Consider the following 21501-nt stretch of genomic DNA (forward strand, 5'->3'; position numbering starts at 1 on the left):
AGTCCAGGCTCCAATCCCAGCTGGTCCCGGCGCTCCTGAGGACTGTCTGTGTGGTCCTCCGTGTGAGCCTCCACGCGACCCTCCACGTGGCCCTCCAGGGGACCCTCCATTTGATCCTCTAAGTGACCTTCCACGTGACCCTCCACGCGACCCTCCATGTGACCCTCCATTTCATCCTCTAAGCGACCTTTTGCGTGATCCTCCATGTGGCCCTCCAGGTGACCCTTCACGCGACCCTCCATGTGGCCCTCCAGGCGACCTACTGAGCCCCGATTTCTTCATGTCAACTCGTGAGCCTCAGGCAGCAAGCAGATGAGAGGGATCGTGTGTGAGACGCCACCGGTGGACGAGGCTCTTGGTGGAGGGCAGCTCAGCCTGGCCAGGCAGGAGAAGGGCAGCGAGAGATCGAGTGTGTGCACGTGTGTGGATGCCCTTGGGGAGCAAGTGCTCACGACGAAGTTCCGGCTCTCCCAGCCGCTGGCTGCTGTCCCCCGAGGCCAGAGGCTCCCCACAAAGAAGTGATGTGCTCAGGCCAGCAGCCCAGGGCCCTGCACCCAGAGGGCCCAGCTGGAGTCGGTGCCGTCTCGAATGGGGTGGGCACTTCCAGTCTGCAAAGCCACCTCTCGTGGCCACTCCAGCAGTGTACAGATACCTCAAACCTGAGGTTCACCTCTGCCCCGCCTCTCAGGGCACTCTCAATCCCCCTGCAGGGACCCCCCAAAGGCAGACCATGCCCCATCTGCCTTCTTCCCAGGCACAGGCACCCACACAGCCGTGGCAGTGCAGGGTAGCCACAGGGCCCAGGTGAGGAGATGCCCAGATCCCGCGGATCCCCAGCTGCGTGGGCTTCGGGACCCCACCTCTCCAGCGTCAGCCCTGGAGCAGCCAGGCGAGCCCAGAGACCCCGGAGGCTGGGGGCGGGCCAGGCCATCTCCAGCCACGACTCCCCCGTGTGGACGCAGACGATGGCTGCTCCACTCCTGGGTCCAGCACGGTCACAGGGGAGCCCCAGCAGCACCCGGCAGACAGCAAAGACCCAATAGAAACATTCCTCCGAACCCGGCTCCTAACGCCAAGGCTCACCCAGAGAGAGCCTGCATCCCAGAAGTGCCCACCACCAGTCCCTCCTCCAACAGCCCAGGTGCCAGACCTGTGTGCGCCCTGCAGAGACCCCCGAAGTCAGAGAGTCCCTCAGCTGGGCGTCGGCGTCCCGTGGCTGGAAGGGGAGGATGGCGTCAGTTGTGGACTGAATTGTGCCCACCCCCAAAATCATAGGTAGAAGCCCCGACTCCCCAGCACCTCAGAATTAGCTGTATTTGGAGGCAGGGTCTTGAAAGAGGTAATAAAGCTAAAATTATGTCTGTCATAGGATGACCCTAATCCCCTCTGACCGCTGTCCTGAAGAGGAAATCAGGACACAGACATGCCACGGGACAAGCATGTGAGGACCCAGGGAGAAGGCTGCACCCACACGGCCAGGAAAGGCCTCAGGAGGGACCAGCCCTGCCACCACCTGGACCTCAGGTGTCCAGCCTCCAGCACGAGGAGGAAATAAATGTGTGTTGTCCGAACGCCCCTGGTCTGTGGTGCTCGTTACCCAAGTTGCCCAAGCCGTGCCCTAAGGTGCTGGACACCTGGGACACCGGAGGCTGTGAGGACCGAGGGACGGTCCTCACACCGCCAGCAGAGAAGTGACCAGAGACCCTCTACTCGCAGCCAAGGCCAGGAAGGTGCCAGCACCAGGCCCTGGTCCTCGCGTGGGCCCAGAAGGTCGCCTGTCCTCAAGACCCCAGGAGAGACAGGGAACTGATGGCTCCAGCAGGGGTCGGGGGGTGGGGTACATCAAATCATCCCAAATAAATAGCCTCCCAGGAATCCTCACAGCTGCATGGGCCTTATTCTCCATCCAACACGCTGCTGTGTCACCTTCTTGAAATTCCTACTTTTGAACGAGAGACCTGTGTTTTCATTTTTCGCAGAGCTCTGCAGATTCTACTGCTGCCCCCCCAGCATCCGGATCCTTGCCTCAGCCTCTCCGTTTGGGGAAACCAGCCACTGGCCCTTTCACAGGAGGAGACAGACCTCAGAGGATGGTAATGGGGTCATGGGGAAGGCCCTGAGGGCCGGAGGGTCTGGGAGCCTGGCCAGAGCCACAGCCCCCTGCCCTGGAGGCTCGGTCCTGGCTTCTTTCCACAAATACCAGCAGGCACATCCTGCTACGCCCTCCACGCCTTCAAAGAGCCAAAGGTAAAGGTACACAAGAAAACAGATGATTTTAATAGAGTGCCACAGTGCCGCGCGGGGATGGGCGGCGGGCGGGCCGGGTGCCCGGGGCGCGGCCCGGTTGGTGAGAGGCGCCTGTGGCCCCGGGCGCCCTGTCGGCAGACCGGGCCCCTGCCCCGGGCCGGAGGGGACACGCAGGAGGCACGTGGCCCCCGGGTTTGGAACAAACATGTTTATTGCAGGCAAGGCACGGCGGGCGCGGGCGGGCTCACCAGGCGAAGAGCGGCTTGCGGTCCTCCTTGGAGAGCTCGCACAGGCAGGTGAGCAGCAGCAGCGCGTCGCCCAGGAACTTGGGGGGCACCACGTCGATGACCAGCTTGCGCAGCGCGGCCGGGCTGCTGTGCAGCGGGTCGGCACGCAGGTCGGGCCGCTGCTTCAGGATGCCGTAGGTGTTGATGAGGAACTCGCTGAACACCGGGTGCACCTCACGGTTGTAACCCAGCCTCTCCAGGCGCGCGGTCAGCATCAGGTAGCGGTGTGTCAGCTCACGAAGCTTCTTCTCGTCCACCGACCCGTCCAGGGACTTGATGGACGTCTGGGGGTGGTGGGGGTGGGCACAGCGCGGGCGTGGGTGGGGGCGACAGGGGCCCCAGGGCAGGGAGGGGTCCTCACAGCAGGGAGGGGACTCCAGGACAGGGAGGGGACCCTGGGGCGGAGAGGCACACCTGCTTGATCTTCTCAGGGATGTTGGACACGGTGAAGCCATACAGCCTGGTCACTCCCGGGAAGACATAGGCCAGGATGCGCCGGTCCAGCTGGAAGGCAATCTCCCCGACGATGCGCCCGTCCTTCTCAGCGCTGGAGAAGCCCTGGATCTCTGTGAGCAGCGGGGGCAGTGAGCCAGGCTGGGGGCTCCAGGACACGGACGGTCAGGGGCCACCCGCCTTCCTCCTGCCCGTGCCCCAGGATCTACTTTGCGAAAAGGACCAACCTAAACGCAGCTGCTGTAAGTTTGGGGTGAAGCCACTGGGGCCTGGGCGGGGCTTCCCAAAGGGGCCCAAGCATGATGAAGGCGCATGGCCTGCTCCTCCCCACTGCTGCTTCCCCTGCCCTCCACTGTGAGGGCAAATACAAATGGAAAAGAAAACCTTGACTTTTCTGTCACCAAAAAGGAGAGAGACCTATTCTCTTTTCCCCCTTAGAGCAACCTGAGAAAGCTGTGATCCTGAGTCCTCTCTCTGTCCCTTTGAGATGGACAGAAATGTCTTTAAGAGCTTGTTTTACAGCCCAGGACTATTTGTATTGCCCCTCCCCCAGGGGATTCTGGCCAGGCACCTGGGTCAAGAGTAAGCCTTACCAGAAGGCCCACCCCTCTGACCAGGTGCGTCGGGAGAGGCTAGGTAGGCGTGTCCCCTCATCTCCTGAGGGCGGGGTGCAGGTTGACTCAACACGTGTGTGACCCATGTGATTCAACATGTGTGTGCCCCGTGTGACTCGACAACACGTGTGCCCCATGTGACTCGACAACAGGCATGATCCATGTGACTCGACAACACGTGTAACTCATGTGACTCCACAACACGTGTGATCCATGTGACTCGACAACACGCGTGACCTATGTGACTCGACAACACGTGTGATCCATGTGACTCGACGACACGTGTAACTCATGTGACTCGACAACATGTGATCCATGTGACTCGACAACACGTGTGTGCCCCATGTGACTCGACAACACGTGTGATCCATGACTCAAAGACGTGTGTAACTCATGTGACTCGACAACACGTGATCCATGTGACTCGACAACACGCGTGTGCCCCATGTGACTCGACAACACGCGTGATCCATGTGACTCGACAACACGTGTGACCTATGTGACTCGACAACACGTGTGATCCATGTGATTTGACAACACGTGTGCCCCATGTGACTCGACAACAGGTGTGATCCATGTGACTCGACAACACGTGTAACTCATGTGACTCGACAACACATGTGATCCATATGACTCGACAACAGGCATGACCTATGTGACTCAACAACACGTGTGATCCATGTGACTCGAAGACGTGTGTAACTCATGTGACTCCACAACACGTGTGATCCATGTGACTCGGCAACACGTGTGATCCATGTGATTTGACAACACGTGTGCCCCATGTGACTCAACAACACGCGTGATCCATGTGACTCGGCAACACGCATGACCTATGTGACTCGACAACACGTGTGATCCATGTGACTCGACAACACGCGTGTAACTCGTGACTCGACAACACGTGTGTGCCCCATGTGACTCGACAACACGTGTGATCCATGTGACTCGACGACACGCGTGTAACTCGTGACTCGACAACACGTGTGTGCCCCATGTGACTCGACAACACGTGTGATCCATGTGACTCGACGACACGTGTAACTCATGTGACTCGACAACACGTGATCCATGTGACTCGACAACACGCGTGTAACTCGTGACTCGACAACACGTGTGTGCCCCATGTGACTCGACAACACGCGTGACCCATGTGACTCGGCGACACGCGTGACCCATGTGACTCGACGACACGTGTGTAACTCATGTGACTCGACAACACGTGATCCATGTGACTCGACAACACGCGTGTAACTCGTGACTCGACAACACGTGTGTGCCCCATGTGACTCGACAACACGTGTGATCCATGTGACTCGACGACACGTGTAACTCATGTGACTCGACAACACGTGATCCATGTGACTCGACAACACGCGTGTAACTCGTGACTCGACAACACGTGTGTGCCCCATGTGACTCGACAACACGCGTGACCCATGTGACTCGGCGACACGCGTGACCCATGTGACTCGACGACACGTGTAACTCATGTGACTCGACAACACGTGATCCATGTGACTCGACAACACGCGTGTAACTCGTGACTCGACAACACGTGTGTGCCCCATGTGACTCGGCAACACGCGTGACCCATGTGACTCGACGACACGTGTGTGCCCCATGTGACTCGACAACACGCGTGATCCATGTGACTCGACGACACGTGTAACTCATGTGACTCGACAACACGTGATCCATGTGACTCGACAACACGCGTGTGCCCCATGTGACTCGACAACACGTGTGATCCATGACTCAAAGACGTGTGTAACTCATGTGACTCGACAACACGTGATCCATGTGACTCGACAACACGCGTGTGCCCCATGTGACTCGACAACACGCGTGATCCATGTGACTCGACAACACGTGTGACCTATGTGACTCGACAACACGTGTGATCCATGTGATTTGACAACACGTGTGCCCCATGTGACTCGACAACAGGTGTGATCCATGTGACTCGACAACACGTGTAACTCATGTGACTCGACAACACATGTGATCCATATGACTCGACAACAGGCATGACCTATGTGACTCAACAACACGTGTGATCCATGTGACTCGGCAACACGCGTGACCCATGTGACTCGACAACACGTGTGTAACTCGTGACTCGACAACACGTGTGTGCCCCATGTGACTCGACAACACGTGTGATCCATGTGACTCGACGACACGTGTAACTCATGTGACTCCACAACACGTGTGATCCATGTGACTCGGCAACACGTGTGATCCATGTGATTTGACAACACGTGTGCCCCATGTGACTCAACAACACGCGTGATCCATGTGACTCGGCAACACGCATGACCTATGTGACTCGACAACACGTGTGATCCATGTGACTCGACAACACGCGTGTAACTCGTGACTCGACAACACGTGTGTGCCCCATGTGACTCGACAACACGTGTGATCCATGTGACTCGACGACACGCGTGTAACTCGTGACTCGACAACACGTGTGTGCCCCATGTGACTCGACAACACGTGTGATCCATGTGACTCGACGACACGTGTAACTCATGTGACTCGACAACACGTGATCCATGTGACTCGACAACACGCGTGTAACTCGTGACTCGACAACACGTGTGTGCCCCATGTGACTCGACAACACGCGTGACCCATGTGACTCGGCGACACGCGTGACCCATGTGACTCGACGACACGTGTGTAACTCATGTGACTCGACAACACGTGATCCATGTGACTCGACAACACGCGTGTAACTCGTGACTCGACAACACGTGTGTGCCCCATGTGACTCGACAACACGTGTGATCCATGTGACTCGACGACACGTGTAACTCATGTGACTCGACAACACGTGATCCATGTGACTCGACAACACGCGTGTAACTCGTGACTCGACAACACGTGTGTGCCCCATGTGACTCGACAACACGCGTGACCCATGTGACTCGGCGACACGCGTGACCCATGTGACTCGACGACACGTGTAACTCATGTGACTCGACAACACGTGATCCATGTGACTCGACAACACGCGTGTAACTCGTGACTCGACAACACGTGTGTGCCCCATGTGACTCGGCAACACGCGTGACCCATGTGACTCGACGACACGTGTGTGCCCCATGTGACTCGACAACACGCGTGATCCATGTGACTCGACGACACGTGTAACTCATGTGACTCGACAACACGTGATCCATGTGACTCGACAACACGCGTGTGCCCCATGTGACTCGGCAACACGCGTGACCCATGTGACTCGACAACACGTGTGTAACTCGTGACTCGACAACACGTGTGTGCCCCATGTGACTCGACAACACGTGTGATCCATGTGACTCGACGACACGTGTAACTCATGTGACTCGACAACACGTGATCCATGTGACTCGACAACACGCGTGTAACTCGTGACTCGACAACACGTGTGTGCCCCATGTGACTCGACAACACGTGTGATCCATGTGACTCGACGACACGTGTAACTCATGTGACTCGACAACACGTGATCCATGTGACTCGACAACACGCGTGTGCCCCATGTGACTCGGCAACACGCGTGACCCATGTGACTCGACGACACGCGTGTGCCCCATGTGACTCGGCAACACGCGTGACCCATGTGACTCGACGACACGTGTGTGCCCCATGTGACTCGACAACACGCGTGATCCATGTGACTCGACGACACGTGTAACTCATGCGACTCGACAACACGTGATCCATGTGACTCGACAACACGCGTGTGCCCCATGTGACTCGGCAACACGCGTGACCCATGTGACTCGACAACACGTGTGTAACTCGTGACTCGACAACACGTGTGTGCCCCATGTGACTCGACAACACGTGTGATCCATGTGACTCGACGACACGTGTAACTCATGTGACTCGACAACACGTGATCCATGTGACTCGACAACACGCGTGTAACTCGTGACTCGACAACACGTGTGTGCCCCATGTGACTCGACAACACGTGTGATCCATGTGACTCGACGACACGTGTAACTCATGTGACTCGACAACACGTGATCCATGTGACTCGACAACACGCGTGTAACTCGTGACTCGACAACACGTGTGTGCCCCATGTGACTCGACAACACGTGTGATCCATGTGACTCGACGACACGTGTAACTCATGTGACTCGGCAACACGCGTGACCCATGTGACTCAACAACACGCGTGTGCCCCATGTGACTCGGCAACACGTGTGTGCCCCATGTGACTCGACGACACGCGTGTGCCCCATGTGACTCGGCGACACGCGTGACCCATGTGACTCGACGACACGCGTGTAACTCGTGACTCGACAACACGTGTGTGCCCCATGTGACTCGACAACACGCGTGATCCATGTGACTCGGCAACACGCGTGACCCATGTGACTCGACAACACACGTGTAACTCGTGACTCGACAACATGTGTGTGCCCCATGTGACTCAACACACGTGATCCATGTGACTCGGCAACATGCTGACCCATGTGACTCGACAACACATGTGATCCATGTGACTCGACAACACGTGTGATCCATGTGACTCGACAACACGTGTGCCCCATGTGACTCGACAACAGGTGTAACTCATGTGACTCCACAACACATGCGATCCATGTGACTCGACAACACGTGTGCCCCATGTGACTCGACAACAGGTGTAACTCATGTGACTCCACAACACGTGTGATCCATGTGACTCGACAACACGCGTGACCCATGTGACTCGACGACACGTGTGTAACTCATGTGACTCGACAACACGTGATCCATGTGACTCGACAACACGCGTGTAACTCGTGACTCGACAACACGTGTGTGCCCCATGTGACTCGACAACACGCGTGATCCATGTGACTCGACAACACGCGTGACCCATGTGACTTGACGACACGTGTGTAACTCATGTGACTCGACAACACGTGATCCATGTGACTCGACGACACGCGTGTAACTCGTGACTCGACAACACGTGTGTGCCCCATGTGACTCGACAACACGTGTGATCCATGTGACTCGATGACACGTGTGTAACTCATGTGACTCGACAACACGTGATCCATGTGACTCGACGACACGTGTGTGCCCCATGTGACTCGACAACACGCGTGATCCATGTGACTCGACGACACGTGTAACTCATGTGACTCGACAACACGTGATCCATGTGACTCGACAACACGCGTGTAACTCGTGACTCGACAACACGCGTGACCCATGTGACTCGACGACACGCGTGACCCATGTGACTCGACGACACGTGTAACTCATGTGACTCGACAACACGTGATCCATGTGACTCGACAACACGCGTGTAACTCGTGACTCGACAACACGCGTGACCCATGTGACTCGGCGACACGCGTGACCCATGTGACTCGACGACACGTGTGTGCCCCATGTGACTCGACAGCACATGCGTGCCCCATGTGACGGGTCCAGTCCGCCTGGCTGTCTTGGCAGCCTCTGCATCACAGGCTGGTTTAATGTTTACTTGATGATAAAACTCTTCCCTGAGTTTGTGGAGAGGATTGCTGGGTGGGCAGGAGATCCTGTCTAACTGTCTTCCTGATGTTTCCAGGCCCAGCAGCCACCCTCCCCCCCAACGCCTGCTTCCAAATCTGCCCTCCTACAGCAGCCTCTGCTCATTGAGCAGCAGACAGGCGGCCACGCCTTCAAAACGCTGTGCTCTCTGAAAAACACCCTGCCAGTCACTACCGTTGGATGAATCTGACATGGAGAGACCCCGAGTGAGGGGGCCGGCGTCAGAGTCAGGCAGAGCCTCTGCGCTGGGGACCCTCCACCTGAGCGGCGCCCCCAGACCCCTGCCGCTTCCACACTCTGCTCTTTCATCCCCACGAGAGACACTTAATAACAGAGCCATCTGCAGAGCCTTTCCTAGAGCCCCTGTGGCTTTTCCAAACCTGACCGCGATGCAGACCCTCCAGGGCGTTGACCGGGTGCAGCCCACGGGGCCCACCCAGCAGGCGGGCAGCGCACGCACGGACTGGGTCCTCTTACCCGCACACAACTGCACCCTCCCGAGGCTCGGGCTCCAACACTCAGGACACCCCACACCAGCCCAGGGGAGCCTCCCGTGTGGCCATCTGAGCCGTGAGCGCTGCGGAGCCCCAGGACCAGCCACACCTGTGACCCGTACAGTTGGCCCCCTCCTGTGACTGTGTCCACATAACCGCTAGTCCCAGAAAGCTGCCAGGTCACTCCCACCGCAGGAACACGGTAGCCCCTCCCAGCACATAACAGCCAGTCAGCACGGGCTTATCAGCTCCTTCCAGGACAGGCCGGACAGCCAGAGAGGACAGGCCGAGGGGGTAGGGGACTGTGCTTCCACTCCCTCAGCCGCACCTGCAGACACTGAGCGGGGAGTCCATGACCGAGGCGCACGGGGCACAGTCCACGCGGCTCTGCAGGCGGGGGTGGGGAGAAGGAGGGGCCACAAGGGTGTGGATGCAGATGGGCCAGAGCCACACGTCCCCCGGCAGACCCCGCGAGGAAGGCCTCGGAGCTGTGGGGCCCTGGAGCCAAAGGATCACCGGGTGGGGAAAGTTGGATATGAACAGAGACGGTGCAGGGCTCCAAGGGCCCAGGAGAAATGCTGGGGTGGAATGCCGGGGAAACGGAGCCACAGAGGGTGTCGGGAAGTGATCTGGTGTCACTCAAGCAGCTGGAGCGGCAAGAGGGGCAGTGGCTCCCCACACAGCTCTGGGCCTCAGGAGGTGAGCGGGTGAGGGAGGTTCCTGGCAAGACGCCCCCTCCCAGGAGCACCACCTGATGGGGATTCGGAGCCCTCCGAGGCATCCTGGGGGGCGGCATCCGTTTTCTTTCCCCAGGAGCGTTTTCTGGTCCCTCTGGGACTTCATTCATCCTCACCATGATCCCAAAGGGGCCTCAGACCCCACTTACAGACAAAGGAACTGAGGCATATGGGGCACAATGCTTCCCCGATCATTTAAAAATGTTTCTTATTCAGATACAATTCACATCCTATAAAGCTGAGTCTCTCAAAGTACGCAGTTCAGATGTTTTTCTATATTCACAGTTGTACAGCCATCACCGCAATCAAATTCCAAAATATTTTCATCACCAAAGCGATACCCTGTACCCACTATCAGTCACACAGCGCTCTCCCCGCAGCCCCGCAGCTACCAAACTACTTCCTGTCCTTATGGATCTATCTATTCTGGACATTTCATGCAAGTGTAGCCACGCAGCAGGTGATCCTCGGGCTGGGCTGGCTTTCTCTCAGCTGTTTCCGAGGTGCCTCCACACTCCAGCAGGTGTCAGCACAGCATTCCTATCTGGGGCAGAACCAATCCCGTTGCGTGGATGGACCACATTCTGTTCATCCCTTCGTCCATTGAGAGGCCTTTGCGCTATCATGGACAACGTTGCTATGAACATTCATATAAAAATTTTTGTGTGGGGGCGCTCAGTCAGCCAAGTGTCTGACTTCAGCTCAGGTCATGATCTATCTCATCACTTGTGAGTTCGAGCCCCACATTGGGCTCTCTGCTGTCAGGCAGAGCCCACTTCAGTTCTGTCTCCCTCTCTCTCTGACCCTCCCCAGTTGGTGCTTTGTCTCTGTCTCAAAAATAAATAAAAATATCAAAAAAAATTTTTTTTAATTTTGTGGGGACAAATGTTTTCAGTTCTTTTAGATACATATACCCAGGAATGGAATCATTGGTAATTCTATGTGTAATTTTTGATGAAATGCCAAACTGCTTTCCACAGCGACAATGTACATGGGTTCCGATTGTCTCCACATCCTCTCCAACACTTGTGCCGGTCCCTCATTTTTTTATAGCCGTCCTAGTAGACGTGAAGTGGTTTCTCATTGTGGTTTCATCAGTATTTGGCTGATGACTGAGGATTTGGAGCATCTTTTCATGTGCTTATTTGTCATCTATACGTCTTCTTTGGGGAAATATTCATTGTGTTTTGCCCATTTTTAATTAGACTGTCTTTTTACTGTGGAGTTGTAGAGAGTTCTTATATATCCTGAATACTAGCCCCTTATCATCTGATTGACAAATATTTTCTCCCACTCTGTAGGCTCAGTTCACTTTCTTGAAATGTGTTCCTCTGAAATACAAAAGTTTTGGGGCGCCTGGGTGGCTCAGTTGGTTGAGCATTCAAATTCAGCTTAGGTCATGATCTCATGGTTCATGAGTTTGAGCCCCGTGTCGGGCTCTGTGCTAACGGCTCAGAGACTGCTTCAGATCCTCTGTCCCCCTCCCTTTCCCTCTGCTCCTCCCCTGCTCGTTCACTACCTCTCTCAAAAATAAATAAACGTTAAAAAAAAAAAAAAAGATTCTCCCTCCGCCCCTCTCCCCTGTTCATGGACTTTCTCTCTTTCTAAAATAAAAAATCAATAAATACAAAAATTTTTACTTTTGATACAACCCAATCCATATACTTTTCCTTTTGTTGCTAATGCTTTTGGTGTCACATCTGAAAATCTATCGCCAAATCCGAGGTCATGAGATTTTTCTCTGTGTTTTCTTCTAAGTGTTATATGGCTTTAGCTCTTTTAGATTTTTTTTAGGTCTTTGATACATTTTGAGTTAATTTTCACATGTGGTGTGAGGTCCAGCTCATTCTTGTACATGTTTGTCCACTTGTCCCAACATCATTTGTTGCAAAGACAAGTCTCTCTCTGCTGACACAAGTCTTGGTGTCCATGTTGCACATTAAACCTGTAAATGCCTGGGCTTATTTCTGGAACCTCAATTCTACTTTGCTGATCTCTGTACGTCTGTCTTATGACCACCACACTGCCTGGATTCCTGTAGCTTTACAGTAAGTTTTGGAATTGCGAAGTGTAAGTCCTCCAATTTTGCTCTCCTTTCTCAAGATTGGGGTGCCTGTTCTGGGTCCCTTACATTTCCACCTGAATTTCAGGAGGGGTTTGTCAATTTATGCAGGGAAGCCAGCTGGGATTGTGATGGGAATCACGTTGAATCTGCAGGTCAACTTGGGGAGTGCTGCCATCGTAATGATGTAAAGCCTTCTGGTCCCCGAACACGAGATGTTTTTCCACTTATTCAGGCCTTCTTTACTTTATTGCCGCAGTGCACTGTAGTCTTTAGTGTTCTCCTTCCCTAATCACTTTGCGAGGCTGCATAAGTACCCAAGAGTTCAAGCTGAAAACCAGATTGACTGCACAGCAGTTTGTCAGGGCAGATGAGGGCCGTGAAGCTCAGAGTGCAAATTTCCCCTTCTATATTCATACACTTCTCTAATCAGGAATCAGTCTCTCTTACCATCCTGTTCTGTCTTTAAAGCATAAATTGGATGGAAGAAGTGATATATACCTGAGATGTTCTAGCAATCATTTCTAGTCCAACTTTGGCCTTCCAAGATTCAGCCAAAATCTATTCTTCACAGAAAAAAGTCAACAATATTGATAAACCTGTAGCCAGACATATTAGGGGAAAAGAGAAAGAGGACAAAAATTACCACTATCAGAAATTAGAGATGGTCTCACCGCAGATCCTACAGATGTTAAAAGGATAATAATGGAATACTAGAAACAATTTTATGCTAATAAATTTGACAGCTTAGATGAAATGGACTAATTCCTTAAAAAATACAAAAGCTCACTATCGTGAGTGAATTGCCAAAGCTCCCTAAGAAGAAATAGATCATTTGAATAGCTGTATATCAACAAGGAAACTGAACTTGTGGCAGGGGAAATATTCCTACAAAGAAAATTAAAGACTTGGGTGGATTCAGTGGTGACTTTTACCAAACATCTAAGGAATAAATGATACCAATTCTACATAAACTCCTCTACATAATTAAAGAGAATGGAGTACTTTCCGCTTCATTCATTGAAGTCAACATTAACCTGGTACCAAAACCAGAAAATGACATGAAAAGAAAACTATAGACCAATATCATAGACAGCAAAAATTCTCAACAAAATTTAGGAAATTAAATCCAACAATACAAAAAAGTATAATACGTCACGACCAAGTAAGGTTTATCTCAGGAATGCGAGGTTGGTTTACAATTCAAAAATCAATCAATGTAATTAACCATATTAGCTGAAACAGACTACAAATAAAAACCAAATGCTCATCTCAGTAGATGCAGAAAAAGCATTTCACAAAATCCAATATCCATTCATTATAAGAAAACTAGGAATTAAAGGGAACTTCCTCAACCTGATAAAAGTCATCTACAAAGACCTGAGCTAACATCATACTTACCAATAACAGACTGAATGCTTCCTAAATTAGGAAAAGATAAAAAAGAAAAAGTCCACTGTCACCATTTCTTGCCAATGCAATAAGATAAGAAAAATAAAAGGAATACAAACTAGAAATGAAAAAATAAATTTGTCTTTATTTGCAAATGACACAATCATATATCCTAAGGAATCTACAAAAAGCTACTAGAACAGTGGTGCCTGGGTGACTCAGTCAGTTAGCGTCCGACTTTGGCACAGGTCACGATCTGCTGGCCTGTGAGTTCAGGCTCCACATCAAGCTCTGCACTGGCAGTGTGGAGCCTGCTTAGGATTCTCTCTCTCTCTCTCTCTCTCTCTCTCTTTCTCTGCCCCTCCCAAATTTGTAAGCTCTGTCTCTCTCAAAATAAATAAACTTAAAGAAATCTACTAGAACAAATGAGTTCAGGGGGCACCTGGATGGCTCAATAGATTAAGCCTCTGACTTCAGCTCAGGTCATGATCTCACATTTCATGATCATGCCCAGTATTGGGCTCTGCACTGACAGCGCAGATTCTCTGTCTGCCTCCCTCTTCTCCCTGCTCCCTGACACTCTGCCTCAAAAAAAATAAATAAAAACATTTAAAAAAATAAGTGAGTTCAGTAAGGTTTCAAGATACAACATTTTTATTTTTCAGGGTTCTCCAGAGAAATAGAAACAGAACCAACAGGGTCTCTGTGTGATCTGCAAGGTGAGTTAGCAAGCTAGAGATCCAGGGAGACTGAAAATGTTGTTCTAGCCTGCCTTTAAAGGTCTGAGAACCAAGAGAACCAATGGTGTGGTTTCAGTCCAGAGCACTGCAGGCTTGAAACTCAAAAACATGTTTCCGTTCAAGGCATGTTTCAGGTCCAAAGGCAACGAGGCAGGAGGAATTTTCTCTTCCTTGGGGTAGGATCAATCTTTTTGTCCTACTCAGGCCTTGAAGTGATGGGATGAAGCCCACCCACACTGAGAGGGCAATGTGCTTACTCAGTCTATTAAATGTTCAACTCATCCAGAAACACTCTCACAGAAACACCCAGAATGTTTGACCAATTATCTGGGTAGTTCTTTTCATGGCCCAGTCAAGTTGACAAATAAAATTAAGGATCACAGGAGTAAATACACAAAAATCAACTGTGTTACTATATACTAGAAATGAGCAATCAGAAATTGATAATGATAAAGGCAAGACTATTTCCTATAGTATCAAAAATGTGAAAATACTAAGAATTAATTTATCAAAATGTGCAAGATCTATACATAGAAGACTATAAACACTGTTGAAAGAAATGTTTAAAGAACTACATAAATGGAGAGACACACAGCATTTACAGACCCAAAGGTTCAATATCATTATTATTAATAAATTGTTAATTTCCCTGAAAACTGACCTAATCAATCTGTACATCCAGAGCAATCCCAATCAAACTCCTTGCAAGCTTTTTTGCAAAGTTGGACAAGTTGATTCTAAAACTCATGTGGAAATGCTAAGGATCTACAATAGCCAGGGCAACTTTGAAAATGGAGAACAAGACATTATATGAATGACGATCTTACTTTAAAGCTACAGTAATCGAGACCATATGTACTGGAATCAACACAGACAAATAACACAGCATGGCGGGGGGAAGGTGTCCAGAGATAAACTTATACATATATGAACAGTTGATTTTTGACAAAAGGGTCAAGGCAATTCAATGAAGAAAAAATAATCTTTCTAAACACTGGTGTTGGAAGAAGCCAACAAATGCAAATCTCATACCATGCACAAAAATTGACTTGAAATTGATCAGAAACCTAAATGTAAAACCTAAAGCCATAAAACTTCTAGAAGAACACATAGGAAACAATCTTTGTGACCATGAGTTTGACAAAGATTTCTTAAATAGGACACAAAAAACATGAACTGTATAAAACAAAAAAAATCAATAAACTGGACTTTATCAAATTAAACAGTTTTGCTCTTTAAAGAACACTTATGCAACTGGAAAGGCCAGAGAGTGGGAGACAACATTTGCAAGACATACACCCAGAAAAGGATTTGTATCCAGAATATATGTAGACCTCTGACCACTCGATCATAAGATAAGCAAGTCCATTTTTTTTAATAGGCAAAAAATGTCCACAGAAGCAGCCCCAGACCCTGGCCTCCCAGCCACACTCTCCTCCCTCTGCAGGAAAATGGAGAAGCTGTGCCCAGCTGGTCACCCAGACTACTGCACCCTGGTGCCCGCCCCTGCCTGGGCCATACCGTTAAGGTAGTAGCTCCTTCTCGTCCTGTCCCCAGATGGCAGGCTGCTCTCTGAGAAGCACACTTTCTTGGGCCGGACCATCTCCCTGGGCTCCAGCAGGGTCTTGTCTGCCAGCGGGTCCTGCAAGGGGTTCAGGAGCAGGGACAGCTTCCTGTCAGTGCCTCGGGGTGCACGCAGCTCTGGGGGGCTGAGGAAAGCCTTGAAGGGCACCTGGGAGGAGGTGGCACAGCCAGGGGAGGCGTCATCCTCACTGGAGATGGGGGCATGTGAGCACAGCAGGTCCTCCAGGGAGGACGTCTGCAGCTGGGAGGGTGCATCAGGGACGCCACTGAACCTTCCAAAGTCTGCACCTGGGACGGGGAGGGAAGGCAGGTCAGGCTGTGTTCCTGAGACATCCCTAAGGAGGGAGAGAATACAGAAGAACATCCACATACCCAGCCTCAATCTGTAACACCCCACCCCATGTTTCAGAGCCCTCCTCCTCCCTCTAGAGAATATGACACTGTGGGTGCCCAGCCCACCTGAGGAAACCACCAGCCTCAAGTTTATGGGCATGGCAAGCACACGTGCCCCCATGCGCTTCCCACCCACCTGGGAACCCACACACAATACAGAGGGACTTGCTTATGCTTTTAAATGTACATAAATGGTATCATCCTATAGATGTTTTATCCTGCAAAATACCTTTTTGCTGCAGCATTTTTTTGGGAATTCATCCATATTGAATCATTGGGTAGCTTACCTGATACATTTAACCATTTCTTGGCACACATGGGCACGCATGCATGCACGCATGTGAGCGTGCACGCGCACATGCGCGCGCGCGCACACACACACACACACACACACACACAGAATTTTCATATCCACTGCCCTGTTGATAAGCATGGGGATGATTCCTGTTTTCCTTGAAAAAGCAAAGCTATAATCAGCATTCCTTAATGTGCCTCCTTGCTCACAGTGGGCAAGGTGTGTGCTGTTTATACGGTCTACACTGGGCTCAGGTGTGTGCTGTTTAACCTCCTCTGTATTCTACATCAGTGGTCCCCCGGCAGAAAACAACACATGGCTTTTCCCTAATCCCTAGTGATAGTGAACATCATTTCATGTGCTCATCGGCCCCTCAGGTTTCCTTTCTGTGAATTTTCTTTGCCTTTTCTCTGCTTGTTTTTTCGGGGGGAGGGGTAGTCTTTAAAATTATTTGTAGCAGCTTTTTTTGTCTCCTGCATACTAATTCCTTGTTGATGAAAAGTGTTGTGTCTTCCGGTGGGTGCCTTGCTTAGGTCTGAATCTTTTTTATACTGACTCTCATGCAGAAGTTTTAAATTATAATGTAGTCAACTTTAACTTATCGATTCTTTTTGATTTATAAAATCCTTTCTTACCCTCATGTTATAATATTGTTCTCCTGGCAATAAGGTAAATATATACTTGAGAAATAGTGTGTTTTAAGAGCTATCATGAAAAATTATATCCTAAAAGGTGCCTCCTCAGGAACCGATCTATCTCCAGCAATGATTTCTCAGAAAAAAATGTTCAAAAAAAGACATCCATTAGGATGTGTCTTGCCTCCTGTTGCCCATGTGGCCAGGAGAAAATTGCATTTCCTCAGAAGTAAAAGCATTCTCCCAAGTAACGATCACATCGAGGAAGAAATAATAATAAAAAACAATGATTATTGAGAAATAATGAAAATCAGAACTTTATATATTAAGACATCAGTACGTTTAAAACTGTATTTGGATTGAAATTAGTAATTTAAATGCTTCAATTACTTTTTAAAAATCATCTCGGGGCGCCTGGGTGGCTCAGTCGGTTAAGCCTCCGACTTTGGCTCAGGTCATGATCTCGCGGTCCGTGAGTTCGAGCCCCACGTTGGGCTCTGTGCTGACAGCTCAGAGCCTGGAGCCTGTTTCAGATTCTGTGTCTCCCTCTCTCTCTCTGACCCTCCCCCGTTCATGCTCTGTCTCTCTCTGTCTCAAAAATAAATAAACGTTAAAAAATAAATAAATAAATAAATAAATAAATAAATAAATAAATAAATAAATATCATCTCAAAATTAAACATTCAAATCAAGATATGAAGAGGAGCTCTTAAGAAAACAATGAACACGACCGCAAAATACACCGCAGACAGTTCTGTGAAAGTCTACAAGACCATGAAACTGTGGAAAACTACCTTAGGGAAACAGAAAACATGAAGAAATAAAATTGGAAATGAGAAAAGCAACATAAGAAAGACCAGGAAGAGGTCTGAGTTACAAGCAACCATTATACACAACTGCATCGTCACTAAGATTTCAGTAACAGGAGAACTCTTGCGGGAAATTATTTTTCAATGACTCAGTAAGAAGTAGAAAAACTAAATGGACCAGTAAGCAAAGAAGAAAAATCTAGAAGTTATAAAACAATTATGCTCTGAGGGCTGCAGGCCTGGGGGCCTAGCGGTAAATTCTTTCAGGCTCCAAATGATTCTTAATCCCTATATTACATAAATAAGGTTGGAACACTGAAAAAAATTAAAAGATGCTTCTTGATTGAGATTATAACTGGTCACAAGTCTGGTATCAAATCCCCAAACAGAGATCCCACAGAAAGAAGACCAAAGCCCAGATCCAGGTAGGAACAGAGTCCCCAGATCCCGAGCAAAGACCCATCCTAGTGAACACCAGGACAGACAACAGGAGCCCGGGGCCTCCCGATGGAGCAGGCCAAGGGCAGGAGCTGAGGGCACCCTACCAAGGCCAAACAAGGTCATGGAAACTGAACAAAACAAGCTGTTTCTCAATTTTTCTTGTTCTTTAAAAAGAAGGACTACAAGGGTCCTCCCAGCACCTAGCCTGCATGCCCCTCCACCCCCAGGCCCAACTGCCACCAGAGCCAGGGTTCTGGGAATACCAAGGGCAAAGACAAAGGCAAAATTAACAAGTATACACACTGTCGATCTCATTTAAATCATTTGCACACAGGGCGGTTGTAGACTCAGAAAACAGACCAAACTAACAAGCGTAGCACACAGGGCACACAGGCAGCTGAGGAAGAGGCTGGTGTGCGAGCCTAGCCACTGTGCGTGGTCCTGTGGGTCAGGAGGGAACTGGAAGGGCGCAGAGGACACAGCAGCATCTATTTCAACAGCACAGGGCCTTTGACGCAAGGATTTCCCGGCCGTTACCCCAATGGCAGGTGGCAGGGGGCTGGAGGGCACCACCTGGCCTGGCGCCGGGCTGCTGTTGTGGGGAACCCCTGCCCTCCACCCCGAGAGTCGCTCCAGCGCTGGAGTGCAGGCCCTGGATCTAGAAAAGAGGACTTCCAGGTGACAAAAGTAAGGTGGAGGGAGGGGGCAATCAAAGTATAGAACAGTTCAACCGTGTTTAGGGGAACCCAGAAGATCCCCCGATGTGCACATGAATATCCACCACAAATTTCAGACAGAAACCCAAGAAAATGTTGACAGTGGCTCCCTTTGGGAGCAGGGCCAGGAGCACGAGCTTGGCCTTGTATGTTACATCCTCTTGGGGTATTTATAAGTTTGCCAGGAGCTCCTGTTGTTGAATGAAGAAAACAGGTTTTTAAAGCACATCCTTCGTTGAAGGCAGACGTTAAGGGCCCGTGGGAAACATGAGCCATTGCTGGTGGCAGTTCCCTTCTGTTCACAAATGTCTGCTGCTGTGTTAAGAGTTGTTCCAAACTCCAGTCCCCAAAGAAGGCTGAGGGTTGTGGCCAGGCCCAAAGGCAGCGTCCCAGAGCCCCAGGCATGGGGGTGGCCCCTCCCTGAGGATGGTCAGCCATGCTGACGTTGGCCCACGCCCTGCAGCAAGGGCTCCAGGCCTCTGTGTGGAAGGCTTAGTGGTGTTGGGCTGGCCCAGGGGGACTGGAGCTCCTGCTAAGACTGGTGTCTGGCAAAAGTCTGGGATTGCTAGGGGTGACCCACAGGCAGGGGTGCTGGTTGTGGTCTCAGAGACTCTGCCCTGACCTAGGCCCTGACCAGGGTCTCTCCAGGAGCAGCCCGACCCTTGTGAGTCCGCACCTCTACTAACCAGGCATGGGAGGGAAGGTGAGAGAGGGAGGGCCCCAGCATTCCTGCCAGTACTGACACAGGGGTGGCTCTGAGCCCTCAGAGGTGGCCCCAGCCTGACCCAGTTCTCAGGACAAAGGACAATGAAGTCACACTGGGTTTGATTCTTGGCAGTAATCACAGCACCTATGAGGCTTGGTGACAAGTGCCTTTTGCAGCCACTGCACAATGCATCCCTGGTGGCCCAAGAAGGCAGCACTGACCCTCTGTGGGATGTCACACAGGTGACAAGTCCTGGGAGGTCAGTCCCTCTTCAGCAAGTTTCTGGTGACAAGCATGTGCCTTGGCCTCTGGTGGGAATTCAGAACTGGTGGGGATAGGGTTTTCTCCAGCTGCCCCTTGGGGCGTCATTGTCCTCTTTCTGCCATCCTCCACCCCCACCCTCTGCTTGTCCAGGCTCCCTCTTCAAGGTCCTCCTTGAGGCTGAAGGACCCCAAGGACATGTTTGCCCAAGGGGCTTTGCATCCATGAGCTCTGTGCAGGGGGCTGGTGAGTAGCAGCTAGTGAGGTGGGGGGCTAACGCCCACCCCATTTTCTAGATGTGGCTTCGTGGCCCAGAGGGCCTTACCTGAGGACACACAGGAGAATGGGGAACTGGGTCTTGGTTTACTCAGGCCTGAGGGATGGGAAGGGGCCCGAGACCACCGGCATCACCGAACAAGGCCCCTGCCGGGGCACAGCGGCCTCACCACAGCTCCTGGACCCCAGCAGCCAGCTGGGCCCTGCTGTCCTGCCTGTAGCCTCACCTGCGCTCCCGGGGGAGCTGTCCTCGGGGTAGGCGGGTGCCTTGGGGAAGAGCAGGTCCCGGCTCCGAAGGCCACAGCGCTCCTGGCAGCTCTCGCTGAGCAGACGCTTCAGCATCTGGTTCTCCTTCATGAGGCGCACCTGCTTCTTCAGGTCTGCATTCTCACTCATGAGCCTGTTCATCAGCTCACTCCCCTCGGCCATGGCCACGTCTTTAGGTGCTCACGCATGGGCCTGCGGCCCCATGGAGGTGAAAATCCAGTGCCGTAGACGCTCCAGAAACAGCCCTGGAGTTCCACCACTGCCTGGCGTTCCGCAGCCTTGTGATGTCGCCCTTAAAGAGCCAGTGCCACCCCGGCCGTCGCCCGTCCCACCCGTTGCACCCACAGACCTCGCCTGGGCCGGTGCCCACAGAGCAACACCTCCCACCAAGAGTGAGTGCCAAGAACACAGGGAACGGACAGGAGGAATGAGGACGGGTCTTGAGGGGAGGGCAGTGAGCTCAAGAGAGGAATGCGCCGGCACCTTCTAGCAACAGCCAGAGCGCTGGGCTGAGGGGAGCATCGGGCCATCCACACCGTGTGGCATGTGCAGAC

General features: G+C 51.6%; 1 protein-coding gene across 1 annotated transcript; it reads right to left on the reverse strand.

Annotated features, from left to right (window-relative positions):
* Positions 1-2491: 2491 nt before the first annotated feature.
* On the reverse strand, positions 2492-21109 carry SPATC1L (spermatogenesis and centriole associated 1 like). Its single transcript, XM_047098736.1, has 4 exons — positions 20908-21109; positions 16086-16436; positions 2949-3100; positions 2492-2818 (listed from the first exon to the last, which is right to left on the reverse strand). Exons 1-4 carry the CDS (start codon positions 21107-21109, stop codon positions 2492-2494), a joined length of 1032 nt encoding a protein of 343 aa, XP_046954692.1.
* Positions 21110-21501: the final 392 nt, after the last annotated feature.

Source organism: Lynx rufus, unplaced genomic scaffold (assembly GCF_022079265.1).
Source record: "Lynx rufus isolate CCGP_SWC_20201006 ecotype Redwood Valley unplaced genomic scaffold, mLynRuf1.p SCAF_5, whole genome shotgun sequence".
NCBI classification, from domain to species: Eukaryota; Metazoa; Chordata; class Mammalia; order Carnivora; family Felidae; genus Lynx; species Lynx rufus.